At 33.7% G+C, this 19712-nt stretch overlaps 1 protein-coding gene across 1 annotated transcript in view; it reads left to right on the forward strand.

The window, feature by feature from the left end:
* The window catches only part of CNTNAP2 (contactin associated protein 2), a 1021111-nt gene that overhangs the window by 462503 nt on the left and 538896 nt on the right, over positions 1-19712 (forward strand). Inside the window, exon 5 of the mRNA XM_050333690.1 lies at positions 18629-18832. Within this exon, the coding sequence (XP_050189647.1) occupies positions 18629-18832 (204 nt within the window). The remainder of the gene's footprint in view (positions 1-18628; positions 18833-19712) is intronic.

The following is a 19712-nucleotide window of genomic DNA, read 5'->3' on the forward strand; positions in this document are numbered from 1 at the left end:
CCTTTCCTTCTCTTTTCCCAGAGCTTTCATTGCTGAGTATGATGTCATTTGATATGGAATACCCTTCTGGTCAGTTTGGGTCAGCTGTCTTGGCTATGTCCCGTCCCAATCTTTTGTCCACCCCCAACCCAGTGACAGTGGGGGGTGGCAGGTATGTGAACACAGAGACTTGTTGCCATGCAAACACTATACAGTAGCTACTAGAACACTGGTCTGTTTAACACTGTTTTGGCACACAAGGCACTGCATGGGCTGCTCTGAAGAAGGTTAAATTTCTAACTTCATCCCTGCCAGACCTTGTACAGAGATAAAGCAAGAAAATTTTCACTTCAGCCATCCTAATGTCTACAACTCACTTTATCTACCTCTCAAGAAGTGGAGAGGAAGCTGGAAGCTGTTTTTGAAACAGGCCAGCTTCAGCCTCACCAGCTGGAACATGAAACCTGACGTACACATTACAATAGGTTTGGAAGATTTTGAAGTTGCAGGAGCTTCTTTCTGTCTGTTTTTTCTAAGTTCATTTCTGATATTAACCCGCAACTGATAATCAATGTAGTATGCAATCAAATAGTAGGATGGATAAATCCATCACACTGTGATGGATAAATGTAAGCTATGTAAGTCAGAATAAATTTATAATTCATTTATTACTTTACAATCTAATAGTATAGGCTATTCTAATAATTAATGTCTTGTTTGTCAGTCATCTATTTTGAATGATGTTATAGGTTAGAATGTTTTTCAGTGGTGTCAGAAAATATTTATAGAACACTGGGTAGTACATCCTGGCTTGTGGATCTAGCAGCATCAGAGTACTCTGTGAACCCAAATGCAAGTTTTCCATTCAGATGGATTTTTTAAGGAGGAGTCAGCACATTTAATAGAGATAGTTTAATAATGTTATAAAATAAAATGTTTCAGCGACGTGTCATTTCCATTGAATGTTACAAGTGTTCTGGAAAAATATTATAGGGCCTCCAGTCTTGGTTCATTCATTTCTGAAAAATAATCAGACATAGTAATTTTTACTATTGTGATAGAAATTTTTAAATGCAGAAATGGATTAACATTGTTTGCTTTGTAAGGATGTAGCATACTGAATTGGAGGAGTTAGAGAGATACTCAAATTATCCTCTCACTGTATATTTCATAGTGGGTTTTTAAACAAATTGAGTTATGTTCAACAATTTGAGCAACCAACTTTGTCTGTGTGTGTGAAATGTCTCAGTGACCCATATTTCAGCCTTTAAAGTATGTTCTAAGGTGCATACCAAATTTGCATAGAATGAGTTTGCCTGACAACAGGGAAACTTCCATGTAATACCTATGGAGAAATTAGTTCAGAAAAATATTTATATGATAATCATAAGTAGGATAACTGTCTTAGGTAAAATGACAGCAAGAGATGTGCAGAATAATGTCTGTAATTTTTCTGCTTGTTAATGTGCTACACCCATGGTGAACTCACCTCTGTTAATAATCTCATCAGACTGCAAAGTACATGTTTTTCCTCTAAAATTTGAAGCAGTGTATTTGATCTGAGGGTTGGAGAAATTTTTTGCTTTTTGGAGGAGTTGTTGAGATCACTGTCTTTACTAGCAATATTTATTTTAGACTAAGATGAACTGTTCTTTACAATCCTTGGAATTATTTACAGAGTGCCTAGGGATATATTTACAAGGTGTATAGATGTCCAGAGATTCATATTTTCTCAGACTTGTAGATGAGAGTATGTATTCATAATTTTGAAAATCCTTCTAGCTGTTGTTCTGAATCTTCAGAATTTTTAGTACTATTAAAAATCTGGTCTTCAAATGATGAATAAAAAGATATGTCTGTCCCCAGACCATTGTTAATTAGAACAACCTAGATCAGAATACATTTTCTTCCAAGCATCAGAAACCTTAGATTTCAGATAGTTCGAGGAGTCATTTTTATCTCTTACTTGTATTGGTGTTATGTTTTAAATATTTTGCCATAATAAGCTACATGCCAGCTGTGAAGATAGAAATTATGCTCAGTGAAGTACATAATTTTCAGTTATGCAAGAAACACTTTCATTTCTTTAATAAGAATATGAGATGTGAGATGAGTTAGAGCTGATTTTACAAGCCTACATTTTTATCAGGGTAAAAATTAAAAATACATTCTTCCATATGTTATTACAAAATATATTTTTAAAAATTAAATTTTTCTTTTTTTTTAAAGTTATGTCAGCTAGTATATTTGGTATAATATTTTAGATTTTACAGAGGGATAGATATTACTTACAGTTTTTTATGATCATTATTTTGGCTAAAACTTTTGAATGTTTCTTTCAAAAAAATTGTGATTTCCTGTCAAACTATTAGACATTTGATCTAATTCATTAGCTAACTCTGTAAAAAGTATTATAATAATATATATATAACTCTTGACAAGTATTTGTACTTTCCATACTACTGGTAACAAAGATTCATTGCAATCACAAAATTATATTTTAGGCCATGTTCTAGGTTCTTCAGTATTGTTGTAGCCTAAAAATCCAAGGTACCACGTCAGAAAGGAGAAATATTTTTGCATGAAATGGAATCTGCTTAAGATAGAAGAAAAGCCATCTCTGAGTGATGGAGATTAAAGAAGTATCATTAAACACTGTAGTTTCCAGTAAGTCAAGATGTACTGATGCCTCATTTCCCACCTCATCATGATATGTGCAATGTATAGTCAGACATAAGAAATGCTTTAGTAATTACAAAGACTTGTTCTAAACTGTATAAACTGCTCTTGCAAGCAATACTGCATTTTGTTGATCCTAATTAATTTTTCTGTTTGTCGTGGTTATTTAAGGTGGTTATTCTAATGAAAAAAGTAATATACCTCTTAGTTTCTGACATTTCATAGCTTTTGATATCAGAAGGAACCCCTACATATTATTCTATTTCCTGCATAAGAATATTAAAAAAGTCCAACATTTTTATTTGTGATATATGTAACAGCTTAAAAGAAGAATCAAAAATTAATTAAGCGGTTATTTGCACTATTCAAAAATAGTAAAAATAGATTTATTTCATTTTAGAAGAAAAATATTATTTTTAATATATAAATATAGAAATTAAAATAATGTGATCAAATGCATCCTTTGTATCTTCTAGTTAGCACAAAACAAAATATTATGCTCGTAGTCATTTAATTTGCAGGAATTTCTAGGGTAATATCACTTGCTTCCAGAGAAACTGCCAAACGGGTCCTTAGAGACGTGAGCAGTACTGATCGGTGGGACCTTATTTCCCACAGCCACCAGCCTCTGAGCTGTCCTGGTTCCTGGGAGTAACTTGTTAAAGGGCAGCCTTTAAGCAAATGCTAAATTCTGAAGAAGAGGAGTTTGGTTTGGCTGGTGTCTTTCATGTTTCTTTATCATACTTTTTTAGTGATGTAAGTGAAATACAAGACTATCACTTCATCTTTAGTTCTTGTGAGGTGCTTGCGCTCTGGCCCTTTTGAAAGGTATCTTTGAAGTGCCATCTTTGTATGACTTCACAGAAGTTATACATTAATTTTAAGGTGCTTCATTGTGAAATGCGAACACATAAAAAGAGATAGCCTTAGTATTAAAATTGAGGAAGAAGCAGGGAAAGAAAAAGAAGGGATATGGCAGAGATAAAGAAGAGAAGGAGCTAATTGATAGGAATAAGAATGATTTATGGGAAATGAACTACTACAAAAGTTTTATAAGGTTGTGGGCATGGGCAAAAGAAGATGAGACAGAAACAAATGCCTGAACATCACAAAGAAGTAATTCTAACAATAAATATTTCTGAGCCTCCCACAAACCTCCTCCTCCTGTATTTCTTTGTAATGATTTCACTGACTTATCTTTGCAGTAAAAAAAATCTAATTAGGTTGCAACAAGTAGCACATTAATTAACAGATAAACTAACAGTATTAAACAGCAGTACTCTAGAAGCTGACTCTGGTCTTCCTAATTAAGCAGCTCTCTCAGTGTGAAGCAGGAAATGCAACTAACACAACAATATAACATAAAGGGCAAGAGGGCCCATTAGGCTGGTAGACAGTGGAAAAAAAAAGAGAGAGGAGAAAAAAAAATCTGAAACATCACTTATGCTCAGTGATCTATAACTGCTCCAAGAGTTGCACTAAGATTATAACAGATTTTTATTCAGCATATTTGATCAGTTTTAATGTCATCCAGTTTTCTTAGGAAAAGAGTCTCAAACAGTCAAATAGCAGGGATCAAAATGTTGTCTTTATGTTGTCTTAATTAATATGAGAGCTGTGTAATTGTTTATTTAGGCCGTAAGGTAAAATGTTTCTTCCTATTCACTTGGTAGAATTGCACTGGGCTTGGTAGAACAGTAGGTTTCTCTTTGTTTCAAGGTATTTCAAGGTTCTCTTTCAAGCTGTGTATTTTTTTTTTTTTAATGTTTTACTGTTTCATTTTTATGTTTTACTGCTTAAAGTTCAATGAAAAAGGATTGTGCCTGAAACCCTTTATGTACATAAAGGACATACACTCGATGAGAAATGCCCATTGAATTCAGTGAGATTTTTGCCATTAATACCTTAGGCAATGAGATACTAGTATTGCAAATATTAACTCAAAAGCTGGATACCACACTTTCACACATCCCTTAAACTAAAACAGACTACAAAACTGACTTGTGCATCCTGGTCTGAATATATGTATCACACCTAGAATAAAGAAAAAGAGATTTGTTTTCCCTCATTGAGGTTAAAAAGAACCTGGAAAATCCTGTATTTAAATCAAAATTTAATTTATTGTGCAGTTCTTACACTACAAACCAAGTCTAAATATGTTGCTGAATCAGTTGTATACAATGCCTGTGAAAGAAATGATAGATAATTTGGACAATACTCACCTTTGTTAATGAGACAGTGCATTTGCTGTCTCTCTGTAAAGGTCAATTTAAATTAAAGCATTGTCAAATGGTTTATTTCATCTGTTTAGAAGAAAGGCAGAGCTGTTCCTTAAGAGAACAGAAGACTGCATAAAGGTTGCCCATAGGATTTGGAGAGACTAAGAATTGTTGTTTATGCTAAGGATATTTTGCATTAAAATAAAATTTGCCATAACATAGATACAAACATAGGATAGCAGCAGATATGCTTGAAACTCTGCTGTTACTGAGTGATCTACTCTAAAATTCAAAGCAATACTCATGCTGCTGAAGCTGAAATAGCTTTGGTAGTGATGGGATTTTCTTGTAATAATTCTTCAGTGTCGACAAGGTCATCTGAAGCAGTTTAAGCACCTTAAAATGAAAAGAGTGTACAGTCCATTTGATCTCCCCTTGGCTTTAATTACATCTGCCTGCACAGCAGTGCCCCAAGGGATCAAGGGTCTTTGGAAGAAAACAGTTCTAAGGACTCAAAAGGTTACCATCAGAAGGACCCAACCTTAAATTAGTGGAAGGGGGTATGGGTTGGGGGTTTTTTTGATTCTTGTTGGTTTTGCTTGTTTTAACTTTTATTACATTTTTTCTTTAAAAATAAAATGCTGTAAATAAATTTCATTAAGTATCTTAGAAAATTCGGTGAGGATTTTTTTTTTTTTTTTTTGGTGTAAAAAGATTAAGAATTAAAAGTCATTAGGAATTGGGGGTCTCCTAATTTTCAGTATAGCTAAAGATTTTTTTCCCCCAGGCCAGTTCTCTCCAGGTAACAGAGAGATACTCTACTGTTGTAGCACAGAGTTCACGAACTACTGAAGAGCTCTTAGAGACCCATATATTTTACTATTGTGTTTTCTTCCTGCTTTTTTCAGTAAATAGAAGATTGCTTTATAACTATGAATTGAAAGCATACCTCTTTGAAGAAGTTTCACTCCCCAGAACTGTCCCAACAGTAGTTTGGTATCTGCCAAGCTAAGCAGCAAGAAATTTTGGTTCAGTTCCACATGATATGATATCTCTGATTGAGCAGAGCTGCAGCAGAATAGCAGTCATTTGAACTCTTTAATTAACTGGGACTGGCAGTGCATGTCAGTGGGTTTTTATCTCTGCAAAATTCTTTTCTTAGTATCATAAGCATCTTGCAAAATCCTTAAAGCATCCTGAAAAAAAAAAATATCCCACAAACATTCATACCTTTTACCTTCTGTTCTACCTGTCTTTATTCCTTGTTGCAAGTAAGCCTGACTTTCCACAGAAGCTACATTCTGTGGAGAGGGAAATATTGCTTTGATGCAAGGATAAGAACAGTGTCTAATTTCACTGGGTATTTACATAAGTTCATTAAAAAAAACCAAAAATTGTCAATATAAGCAGTTTTATATCTTTATTTCCTTCTCTTCCACCAAAAAATAAAGATTACTTGGCAAGTAGTTTTAGGATATGTAGCTTGGGTGTCCTTTCTCCTTGGGCTTTGATTTCTAACCAGATACATTTCCTATGAAATACTATGGAAAGTCTATATATTATTTAATGCAGGAGTTCAGGGAAGCAGAATAACAGAGAAGGAAACATGATCCTGGAAAAGAACCCCACAGGCTGAAAAAAAAAAACAGACCGTATCTGCTAGGAGGCACTGAATTTGCATTTTCCAATCAAGTTTAGCAATTATAAGAGAGTGTTATTTTTCTGCTCAAAAAATCATTCCCCTTGCAGTCTAGTTTTGTGCACCACTCTACTCAGTTACAGGATGCTAAAGGATACAAAGCTATTTATCTAAAGCAATAATGTTGGACCAGATTAACAATTTACCTATATGCAAACACAGACATTAGTACATACACCGGGACAGCATTGCAAGTACAATTTTCATTGCTCATGAATACAGTGTATGCCATTTGTTGGCATTATTTGAGTCTGTTTGCTTTTTTGACTTGAAAATGGAAATTAAAGATGCAGATTGTGTAAAATTACCTTTAAATATTATTCATCAGAGCAAGTAGCTTTATGTTTTTGTTAGGAAAACCAATGGGAGTTTTATTTGTTACCTGAAGTAGAGAAGAATTTATACTCAGGGATTTTTTCACCATATTTTTAAGTATGCAAATGGTAGCTCATCTTCACTTGCTACACATGAAATATTTTTTGCATTTCTTCTCCATATACTACTACCTTGTTGATCTTAATTTCACATTAGCAATTCTTGCATTTTGATGAAAATCCCCAGAAATTATTGGGCTGCAAGCCATAAGTAAAAATTAAAGATTAACAATAAATTCAGTATTTCTGTAAAAGTTAAGCGTATGACATTTTTTGCAAATTCTTATACTTAGTAGCGTGTGAAGAGAATTTGTAAATTTTTTTATTAATTTTTTGTATTTCAATTGAATACTGATCCGTGAGTTTATTTGAGACTAGGATTTTGTAAGAAGAAAAAAGCGGTGGAGATAGACTTGGAGGGGTATTTTTTTAAGTGCATGAGTCCTCCGTTGATTCAGAAGATGGCTCTTTGCTAGTAAATGTAATGTATTTGTTACGAAAACATCTGCTTAGATAGCAGTAATTAGTCAGCAGTTTTAAAATTGATGTAAATGCATAGAAACCTGATTACAATTTTAAATATTTACATAAAATGGCTTATTTTACTCCCATTGATTTCTGACAGAATAGATTGTTCTTGCTGTTTTTGATCATCAAAGACACATTTATGTAAGTACTTATACATTGATCCCCTAACCACTATTTCAGAATTTATTTTGCCTCAGCAAAGAAAAGAAAGTCAAATGTATGTTTAGATTTTTTTCCCTTAAAAGAGACTTATTGTATAGAGCAGGATTTAGACAGATGTCTTCGTTAAATAAATGGAAGTCTAATCCTTCACTGGTATAAGTCTAGTGATTAAAAAACTAGTTTCTGACAGAACACCTTAAGAAAGTCAGGAGTCTGGAAACTGATTTGAGATGTTCTGCTGCTTCGGCAGTACTTTCATTAGAGAAAATTGCTGGACAAGAGGAGCAATAGCACTGACTGGACAAAGAACTATTGCATACACAAACTAAACATGAATTTTCAGATTAGTAATACCTGTAACCATGGTTTTCATCTACTGAAGACTCATATTTTAAAATATACTGACAATATATCTGCATTTATATTTGGTGTTGATTTTTTTGGTTTAGGATGCTGCCACACGGACAGAAAAAAGCTTGTGTCCATTATTTCTTACCTTAGATAGAATTTTACTGCTTAGATAGTGTTTTCCCATATCTGTAAATTCTTCCTCCCATACACATGTAACAGAAACTTTTTGACCCAAAAGTAAGCAATTTTCCTTTATACAAACCAAATCCATTATATGTATGTATGTATAATACACAGCAATCACAGTACATGCTAGGCTGTTACCACATTCCAGTGTGGTAAATCAAGAGAGACATGTCCACTATGTGCTTTACTTATTCCATTTTTTCTAAACGATGTTACCTGGATAAAAGGTGGAAAAAAGTGTTCAAACACCAAATCTATCAAAACCCAATCCAGAAGAAAAATTTCTCTGAATGTCTTGTTCCAGCACAAAGGAAAAGCAGTTTTAAAGAATGGAATGTGGCATTTTTAACCAATAAAGTTTACTTTTCCACATCTGAGTTTTAAGAAATCATCATCCCCTTTTATTCATGTGTAGCATTCATTGCTTCATGATTGAATAGTAGTGTCTTATGGTCCTGAAGCAAGTTGTCTATACACTCTTGCATGCATTTTTTACCCATAAGGAGCAATCTTGAGTGTTATTCTTCCTTTTAAACACAATTAAGCATAGTCTTATTAAACATAATTGATTAGGTTTAGCCCTAAGTAGGGGCTATGAAATTTCATCCATTGTGTCAACATGAATATTTGCTGTTGTGAGAGTCAATAGTGTACAGAGCTGATAGAATCGTTTTAAAGAAGCAGATACAGTCATTAGCAAGTTTTTTAATATATCTGTTGATGAATGTATTTCATTATTTTCCACCAATGCTTCTGGCTTCTTAAGTAACTCTCTAGAAGTAAAGCTGCCTGACTGCTTGGTCTTGAGATCATATATGACTGTCTCTTGCACCTTACTACCTCTGTAGGGAGCCTGTAACTTTAGAGAAAAACACTATGAAAATGTTTGAGGAAACAAAGCAATAGTTCCAGTTTCTAGGGTCAGTATTTACTTTAGAGCTTGAAAAGTTAAACAAAATTAACTGATTAGGACTGAGAAAGCAAACCAGTTGTCATGGATGAAGAATTGAAATTATAGCAGTAACGCACTTCAACATCTGTGATTGTAAGTATTGCACCTGCTATATATTAATCCATGTTCATTGGAGGTGAGCAGGTTCCTTATCTCTTCCTGAGAAGATCTTCTCATCTTTCTGTCTTTTGTTTTAGCTGTTAGAGATGGAGAATAATCCAGAGTCAAGGAGACTGAATTGTTGTCACTGACTGTGCAGGGAAGCCTGAAATGCCTGGCACAATTCATAGGGGAGGAACAGCCAGTCAGCTGAGATACCATAAGCAAATTCATGCTGAAGAAACTGTTCTAGCAAGTGGGGAGTTTGAAGGCCTTAAACTCTGCAACACCAGCAAATCTTGAACAGTAAAGCCTGCTAGAAGCTATAGATAAGTCATGTCTGGCAGTAGGGAGGGGAACACAATATATCACTGGCCTTGGAAAGTGCAGCCTGATAAGCACAAAGAAGGAAAATCTCTTGCCAGTAAAAGCAAATCTCCTGTTTCCTGTTTCAGGTCAGAAAAAAAGGTGAAAACCCAGTTAGCTAAAACTCAGTGCTTCTGTCAGAGTAAAATGTGCAAATAGGCTCTGATCAGGTGGGTTGTAGTAGGTGATTTCTAGAGATCCCTTTGAACCTTCATCACTTTATGTGCTCTTACCTGCTGTACTTCCTGTTATGGAGAGCACTTCTGCTACAAAAATGTTTTTTGCCTCTCAGGGAACTATATCACTCCATATGTGTGATACAATGCAAGTTAAGCATTTCATATTGCTGTATATTGAATCATTCAGGGGTTTTATTTCTATGGAGTGTAAAGAGTGTTGCAAGTTAAGCTGATGCTGTAGCATGTCCTTAAATTTTTGCTAATTGTTATTCAAATACAACACTCATTCACTTAAAATTGGTAACAGCATGCCATATTGCAATAGCACCTTAATCACTGGGGGATGTTTCCATGTTAAATTATTAGACTTTCACTTTACCAAAGCAGAACTTAATCAGTGTAGATAATCTGAAAATAAAGCTTTGACTCATATAATTAAACCTTGAATATGAGTGGGGCTTTTCCTTTATACACACTGAAATACATACATAGGATAGAAAAACACTGGATTCAGCCATCATTAAATTCACATTTAATCCATGCACAATAGAGTTTGAGTCTCAGATTTGATGGTTTTCAAGTTTGAAACCCATACCTCTTTTCTCATCATAATGTGCAAGATGACACTGAGTAAAGTATATGTTAGAGGTATTGTGACTCTTGGGGATAGCTCTGTACAGGGCTGTAGGTTGGACTTGATGAACCTTGTGGGTCACTTCCAACTCAGCATATTCTTTGATCTTAAATATGTTGGATGTTAGGCAGGAGAAGAAAATATTTGACTTAATTATTTATCTTGAATTATCTGCCCAATATGAAGTTCCAGTGGTCTGCTTTTCCTAGGCTGTGCTAAACACAAGGTATTTATCTCTGATTAATTTATAAATATAGCAAAGAAAATGAACTGTATAAATATGCAACTTTATTCTGCTATCATTTATGCTAAAGAATTCTCCTGTATTAACTCATCATTTTGAATTGAAATACAGCAGCTGAAAATAGCAATGTGCTCCATTTCAGTGTCTGTTTCCCTAAAATAAATTGAAGAAAGATGGAATTAGTAGCAGCAGCAGACTGACAGAAAAAAAGAGAAGACAACAATTTATTAAACAATTTATTAAAAATTGTTTGTAGTGACACAAAATTTTCTGCCTTAGACAACAGTTAGGCTACTCACTAGAATAAACGTGAGTGTGCCTTGGCCAAAACTGAGATTCAGTCTTGCACTACTTGCTCTTTAGAGACACCTGCAGAAGTTCTGAATCACAATTGGGAGATTTTTACTGTATGAGATTTAACTGAGTACAGGAGCTTGAAACTGTCCATTTCCATGTTCCTTAATCATTGTGTATGCAGCTCACTTTGAAAGTTCAATTTAAATATGAGCTCCATGGTTGGAAGAAGTGAAGAATTGTGTGATTATGTGAATAAAGGATGTAAAATGTGAGTTAGAAAGAAGAATTTGGCCATGCGTAATGATATTCTGTGAGCATGAAGACATTAAAAGACATGGAAAGAGTACATAACATGAGATGATTGAATTGGGTGGCATCAGCTCAAAAAGAAATCATAAAGACAAATTCTAAATCAGTATTTTGTAGGTCAGCTCTGTGTCTTCCTGTTTTCTTGCAACTGTAAACATTAAAACCAGGGCTCCAGCTAGTCATCCATTTCCTAAATGTTTTAATAGATTGTCTTGTCCATTTTGTAGCTCATTTATTCACTGAGTAAATTGACTGTAAATGTTGTAGCACATGGCGTAACTTCTTTCTTTGAGGTAGGTTTTTGGGGTTTTTTCAGCTAAGTAATGAGCGAGCTCAGCAATTTAATGAGGATTGAGACCTGTTTTGACCATTTGCTGTGTGAGAGTCAGAATTGTCCTTTTTTTTATTGACCTGGAGCTCTTGTGATTTACTTTTTTAATAAGCAGTGAAAACATTACTAGAGGTTAGCTGTTTTCAAGTAAATTAAGTTCTTTCCTGTACCTGGTTTCAGAGTTTAATTATATACTTTAGTGTTTCCATTGAGATCCAATATCAAATGAGGGGTTTCAAAACGAAGAACAGAACTGTGTATTTACAGCTGCAAGGAATGCTTCTGACTTGTAAATCAGCATGACAAAATAAAAAAGCAGAACTTCTTTAGAGTATTTGAATTATACATGTATTTTCACCAAATTTATTTCAAAGTTCCATAACTAGAGAATAGTAAATCATAGAGAACATTTTACTGCTTCTAGTGCATAATTCTGAGGGGTCTGAATTTTAATGCTCATGATCATAAATGAATCTTGCAATGCTATACATATGCAAACTTTTCAAAGTATAAAAACTCATATATTAAACTTCTGTCTTGTCCATTCAGTGAATATTATTGTACTATAACCATGTTTGTTACAGCCAGAAACACTGCCTTTGGTAAAAGTGAATGATTTTGGGACTTACTGCTTCTCACTTTATAAATGATGAGTGCAGATGATGTTCATGCAAGTATAATTTTGGCATGAAGGCTAAATAGTTTAATTTGCGCCTTTTAGTTCAAAGGTAGTTGAAAATAGCTCTTCAGCCTCAAGATTCAGTAGGTCTTCATAACAGCCCTCCATTTTGTTTCCCAATTTGAATTTTAACTGTTTAATAAAATTACTTTGAAGAGAAGTGTGCATCAACAGTAAGATCAGTTACATTTGCAGGACAAAATACTCATGGTAAAAAGCCTTGTTTATAAAATATCACTACACTATATAGGTAAAATCAGAGATTTTCTGATTGGAAAAAAACCAAACTAAACTCATTGTTAAATAATTGAAATTAGGCAGAGAAACAAGTTGCCATGAAAGCTGTTTTTTATAATGCTCAATCTCCTCTCTTCACTAGGAATAGACTTCTCCAAATAGACTGATCTCATAGCCCGCATTCTAATTGACTTTCTGGAGTCACAAAGTAGAGTAACTTATGGAAGGAATAGTTTTTCTCTGAGATGAAGATAATCTTAGATTGAAGTCTTACCTCAACTCTCTGACGCTGCTAGTAGTCCACTATGGGAGCATAGAATTCAGTACGATCTATTTTGTAGAATGTGGTTAGGATGTGTAAGCTTAAAACTGAATTGTAAAGTATACTAAAAATGTGTTCATTTTGTCATTTATCCAATTTATAGTACAATCATAGCATATTTAAAAATGTTCCTATTTGTTTTTTAAATGAAGTTATCTTTTTGAAATTTGAAGAATTAATGAAAGATTTACTTGAAATTCTTATGTTCTGGAAAAAAATTATCATCAACCATAGTGTTAAGTGCTCAAAAAAGTCATCCTAATTACATACACCCTTATGACAATAATTTTGTGGTGTATTTGGAGGCCTAATCTAAGTTTATAAGTCTTTCTTTTGAATACTGTAATGTTTTCTTCTGTGTATGCTGTAACTAATGCAAAGATTAGCTGTAACTGCAGAGCACTGCACTGGTGTGTACACTCATCAAAAATTATTGTCTTAACAATTAACTTGTGTAGAAATTTAGTTTAATAGCTACAGAAAAAAACCTAACTTTACTACTGAAAAAAAAATTTTCACACAAATGGGAAACAGGATGACTTTTATTAGACAGAAAATTATGACAAAGAACTACATATTTACAGACATTTGCACAAGAACTAGCAAAAAGAGTAGTAATATACCTGCATTATAATAACAATAATGATTAATAGTAATAGGAAAAAATGCCTGTGCTTTGAAATTATAAAAAAAAAACTGGAAAAGTACTGAGTGCTGTTGGTATATCTTCAGTGGTTATTGTACTCAGAACTTGGCACAGCATTCTCACCACCTTAGGGAATACTTCCTCACGGATTTATTTTCAGAGTTTCTGGCAGGGAAATAAAATACAAGATGAAGTTTGTGTCTTTTATCCAAGAAAAGAGTTAAAAATACACTTTGACAAAACACACTTTGCTACTTTGATACTGCATTGCTATATATACATTATACCTAACATAAAGAAAAGCGAGGAATAAGTTCCACACCTCCTAGCAAAGGTATGTTTTCTCTTTCAAGCATTCATATCACCTGACAGATAACAACAGGATTCAGATTCAATGCAGTGGAAGCTAAGCAGGCAAAGAAACTTCAGATTCATTTTCCTTCATCATATCCTTCTAGAATATGAAGTAGTATACGTTATTGTATATGCAAGGTACATTTCTATCTGCATTGGGCTGAGGATTTTTCACCTTTGTGGCAGATGCATTGCCTTTTGAAAAAGAGAGTAAAGACAATGTCAGTTTTGCTGTGGCAGACTTCAATCCACTGAGTTGCCCATGTCCTTAACAGCTGGGCTGTAGTGCCTGAAGGCAGTGTTCAGACATGGTACCTTTGGCTCTCTGCCTCATTGTAAGAAAACATAAAAGAGGAGATAATCTTTTGACTGCTGTGCTTGGCCATGGCTTCCTCACTTCCTCAATTTTTTTTTTCTCTCTCTATATCTTTTTTTTTTTTTTTTTTTTTTTTTTTTTTGTGAGTAATTACAAAATAAGCTTGGTTTTGGTATGTTTTCAGCCTTATCCCTTGCTTTGTTAGAAGAAAACATATGGGTTTGCTGTTAAAATATGTAAATAATAAACTGTTTATGTGCTCATGTTTCTCAGAATGATATTTTAGTACCTCGGACTAATAGCTACAACAAGTGAAACTACAGATGTGGAACATTTTGGCCCAGCCGGAGATGATTTGATGCTTTGATATTTTCAGATGATAGATGCTCAGTATATGGTTAATGTCATCTATTATTATACTATCAGTACATCAGATGAAAGGTTCACATTATGGGCTAAGAAAAGCATGCTACAAGTGAAAATCTTTTCCCTAAAATTCATTTAATCTAAACAGAAGGTTTAAGCAGATGTAATAATGGAAGAGAGAGAACAGAGTGAGAATTTCACCAAAGGTCACTGTGTGTCAGTAGTACAGAAGTTTTGTATCTTGAATCCCACTGAAATATTCTGTACAGGCTTTGAAGAGTCAATCATTCGGAGATCAGTAGCACTTTAAAAATATAGGTACATGTTAAATTTGCAATTTAAGTGGAGAAACATATTGCCAGGGTTTTTGTTCACTGTATGGTAAACCTTTTTCTGGACAGCACTTTGCTGTTCTGCTTTGTTCTGATCACTATTATTTTACTGTGTCAGGTAGCAGGGATTTTTAGTAACTCCAGGCAGTACTTTGATCAAAGTAACTAACTAGCTGTGAGGAAGTCTCAGTACTGAGTCATTGTGCATGAACACTTCTTCTTTCTTCACATGATGACATTGAGGACAGTTATATTTCTTTCACCAGAAAGGGAGGAAACAGAAAAGTTCTGGAGCTTGAGTCTAATTTGAGGGATTTTATTTATAATTATTCTATAAATTATTTTGCAGCATCAAATAAAACATCTTCAAACAGATTTGATGGCCTGATCGAATTTTACCAAATCCTGCATGTAGCCAAAAGTACAGAACAAAAACATAGGTATGAAGACCTGGGACGGTGATTTTTTTTTTTTTTTTTTGAGATTTGGGAATGGGGTCACATTTGTTATCCAGTTCCAGACCAATCTTTGCAAGGCTTTCTGACTTGATTATTTTTTAGAGGAAAATTGATGATGTCATTAACTAATGAAATGTTTTTAAGGTGCATCTCAGACATATACGGGTATAAAGCCTAACATATCTACCTAATCCATTGAAAGTGGTGTTATATTTTTATTGTGTCAGCAGTATTTTCTAATCCACCCATATAATAGCAAACCCAGTAGTGCAGAAAACAAATTGAAAGTAATCAGATCTGTACTTTCTATTTACATATAATTAAAAACCAAATTCTCGGTTTTTCTTCCCTCACCTTTCTGCATTTTCTCCTCTTTCTGTCTCTTTTTTTCACTTTATCTTTTCTTAAAGATGACTTCTCCATTGCAGCAGTATGCTCTGAGAACAGTCATATGTGTCACTGAATGCAGGTAAATGTACCTTGTGATGGCTTAGGTCCCTTTCCTACTAATGCTGATAGGTGAGTGACTAAGGATGAGAAAAATTATATATTTACACTGCAGTGATAGGAATTATATGATTTACTGTCTAAGTACCATTTTGCACCATGGTGATTATCGTGATATTAAATAGTTGAGTGTCATCATAGACGGAACATAAGTCATTACCACAGTCTACTTATGATAACTCTTAAATATAATTGCTATATAATCTTTAGGTGATTGAATTAGCATGCAGACCTGTTTGCATGCTGCCAACACTGCTATGGAAAAAAAAAAAAAAGTTACTTAATCAAAGATTACTCCTGTTTATTTCTTTCATTGAATGCTTTTCAAAACATGGCGATTCAGGGACAAGTTCTGGAAAAATGTGCCATTTGTACTCAGCCTTGTTAAAGTGTGTAATTTCCTTTGATTAATCATGGGAAGAACACATGTGTGTAACTGCAACTATGGCATAGGTCCAAAAGTGATTCTTGCCTTTTCATGGGTGTGGAATCCATAAACCCACAGAAGTCAAGTTAATGTCCTGAGCAGCTCTTAATCAGGGGCCTGACTGTTACGGTAACTTTTGCAGATGTTACACCATAGTACAAGCTGGTCTTAGGGGAAAGATGATATACCCCTTATAACCATCTGAAAGTAAATTTAACACATTTCAATGGAAGACAATCTCTGACAATGTCCTTTTTATGATGTATGTTTGGTATGAAGGTTGCTTGAGCTGTAATGTCCATCAATTTTCTTTCACTTGTAGCATTTTGGCAAGGCAGTTGTGAGTAGATTCAAAAGAGTATGATCTCTATAGCAAATTTTCTTTACATAAAAGTGTGATTTTTGTGATAAAATAGTGATTTTTATGTAGCTATTTTTTCTATAAACAGACTTCATTCTTTTCTAAAAGTTCTTTTCCCAAAAACTTCATACAAATCTCATTAATTATTTTCTTGCATCTCTTGACAGCAAAACCAACAGGCTAATGTAATCTTTGTTACAAAATTTTTCTAACCATTTTCTTTGTTTCTTAAAAAAAAAAGTAATAATTCCAGAAGTAATGGATTTGCCTGAATTATGAGCAAATACAAGACAACCGCACCTCTGAAATCCTGTAATGCTACTTCTGAAAGCATCTGCATCTACACCTGAAAAAATGTCCTGATAACTTTTAAATGGATTTATTGCACCACAAATACAACATACCAATTTGATATTTAATTTTGAGCTGACTCAGATTCCTGGAATCTGTCATTCAGAATAACGAGATCAGGCTGAGAGTTTCAGTTGCACGTAGAGCTTAATACGTATTTATTATGGAAATGTGTATCGTAAGATATATTCTATGAAGAAGAGTGATATTTCTAATACACATGGCTGCGTTCTGACAAAATAAAAATATATATTTAATATTAAAAATTATGGGATATTGCAGTCAGTTTGTAATGCTTATGTTTTATGTTCTGAGTAGAATTTCACCATTTAGTTGGCATAAACAGTAAGAGGATCAAAGTTTATTATTTCATCAGAAGTCTCTGCAGATTTAGGAAGATTTAGCCATATAAATTCAAATTGAAATACGTACAGTTAGGCATTGTATACATAGTGTTTAAATGGAGTTTTAAAAGATTCTTCTGTGTTAATTAAACAACAAAAATGTGTTTGTGTCTCTGTTTTTGAAAGGAACTGAAAGATTTAAATTAATTCTCACCACAATAGCAAAAGCAAGTTAGGAATTTTAAAAAGTTGCAAGCAGTCACTGAAGAGTAGCCCACAGAAGTAGGCAAAAATCAGATGTGGTTGAATTTTTTATTAATTCCTTTTTAAGAATTTTACTTAATAACTATTGTTGTTAGTTACTAACAGTAAAGATTGTTACTTGTGAACAGTGAGGATAAAATGCTCATACAAATAGTACCTAAGACACTGGTGATTGATTACTAGTTAGCAGTTTACAAAGGGGATTTCTTAAACAAATCTGTATAAATTTTTAGAGATAAGTATTTCTGAAAATTTTTACCAAACTCAGCTTAAATTACAAGATTCAATACTCAGCAGCAGTACATCTCTTGAATCGAGACAAGTTCTGCAGCTATTTTTACTGTGGATTCAGCATCCAGAAAAATCTGGAAAATAGGTGTTCATTCTTTAGAGTAGAGATTAAGTCATGAAAATAAGACAAGATGAAATTTTGTAGTGTCATTATGTAATATTTATATCAGTATTGGTTTGATCTTAAATGATTGCATCCCTCAATTTTCTTCACATATTTTGAATAAAACCAAACCTAGCACAAAAGTTAGCTCAAAGGTCAGAGTTGTTTTTTTTTTTTCTTCTCAAAACTAACTTATCCACAATTTCCTGAATTAACCAAGGCTTAGGTCTATATTTTTATATACAGTCTAAAATTGCCAGGCATTTTCTTTGGGTTCATGTTTTACTGTTCATAGTCCTTACAGATACCCATACTGAATTACAAAGAGGTATCAAATTAATTATTAATGACCATTCAGAAATTTGTCTTTCATTTTCAATTATAATTAGGAAAACGTGCAGGGCAGAAACTATATTTGAGAGAAACCAAAAGTATTTGAGTACAGTTGTAGTATTTGTCCTCCCAAATCTGCTTTTTTTTACATTCTGTGGATTCAATTTGTGTTCTGCCTAGTTTCTATTTTTTATACTGTTATGGTGGAGAAAATGTATTTACAATGCATATCACACTTGCACACTTTTTATTCTCTTCAGGTACAATCTGCATATGACATGTCTATTTTTCCAGTGGACACAAGAATATATAATCACTCATCAGCAATGTTATTTGCTTTTTTCTTTAGGGGCTGATGTTATCAATTTTGATGGCCACGTAGTGTTACCGTACAGATTCAGGAACAAGAAAATGAAAACACTGAAAGATGTCATCTCTCTGAAATTTAAGACCTCTGAAAGCGAAGGTGTAATCTTCCACGGAGAAGGACAGCAAGGAGACTATATCACCTTGGAACTGAAGAAAGCCAAACTTGTTCTAAATTTAAATTTAGGTATGCTATGATCGTTTAGTTTTGTGGTAGTTTTTAACACTCCCACAAAAATTTTAGGTCAAATATTTCATCCTCTTTCCCACAGGAATATGGTAAGCCACATCATTCAATAAGATAATTTGGTGAAAATATTGTTAATTTCTTTTCTATATGTTGAGGGTTTTCTTCTCTCCTTTTTTACTCCATGTGAGATACTATGAAAATAAGATCATACAGAAAAGCAGGGTCAGCAATATATTGCCTTTACACAAACAAACAAACAAAAAAGCTTACTAGGATTATATTTGGCCTCAACCGTGGCTTTGTGTAAGAAGACACTGTCATCACTTCTAGAAGAATAAAAGTCACCTTTAAGAACCTCTCAGTAAAAAAAAGTATCAATCTGGGAAGCTACAGGCCACATGACGTTCAGCAACCTTTCTAGAGTCTGCAAAGTAGGACTAAGAAAGGAAAAGAGAAAGACTCCTTTGTCTTTTCATCTTATGATGAAATCTTGTATATGTTGCTCTAGTTCCAGCATCTTTTTTCCCTCCTACCTAAAGACTACAGGCTCATGAGTCACTGGATTTATAAAGTACATTTATTATGAAAAAAACACACATTTATCTGGTTTCAGGTATTTTTTTCCTTAAAACAAAAGAATCCTAGAAAAAGATTTCATGCAACCTTCCTTAGTTCTATTACAGACATGTGAAGAGGATATTGTTCCATTCATTATTTACATTGAATATTACTTATTTCCACTAACGTTTTCTCCTGACCTCTTTATAACGATCAACATGAACAGATGATGAGGAAGAAAGCACATATTCCTATAGTAGTTATGTGTTCTTAACAATTTTAATTGCAGTAGTAACCCATTCATTTCAAGTTCCTCTGT

The sequence above is a fragment of the Myiozetetes cayanensis genome, unplaced genomic scaffold, assembly GCF_022539395.1.
Source record: "Myiozetetes cayanensis isolate MyiCay16 unplaced genomic scaffold, myiCay2020 scf1, whole genome shotgun sequence".
Taxonomy (NCBI): Eukaryota; Metazoa; Chordata; class Aves; order Passeriformes; family Tyrannidae; genus Myiozetetes; species Myiozetetes cayanensis.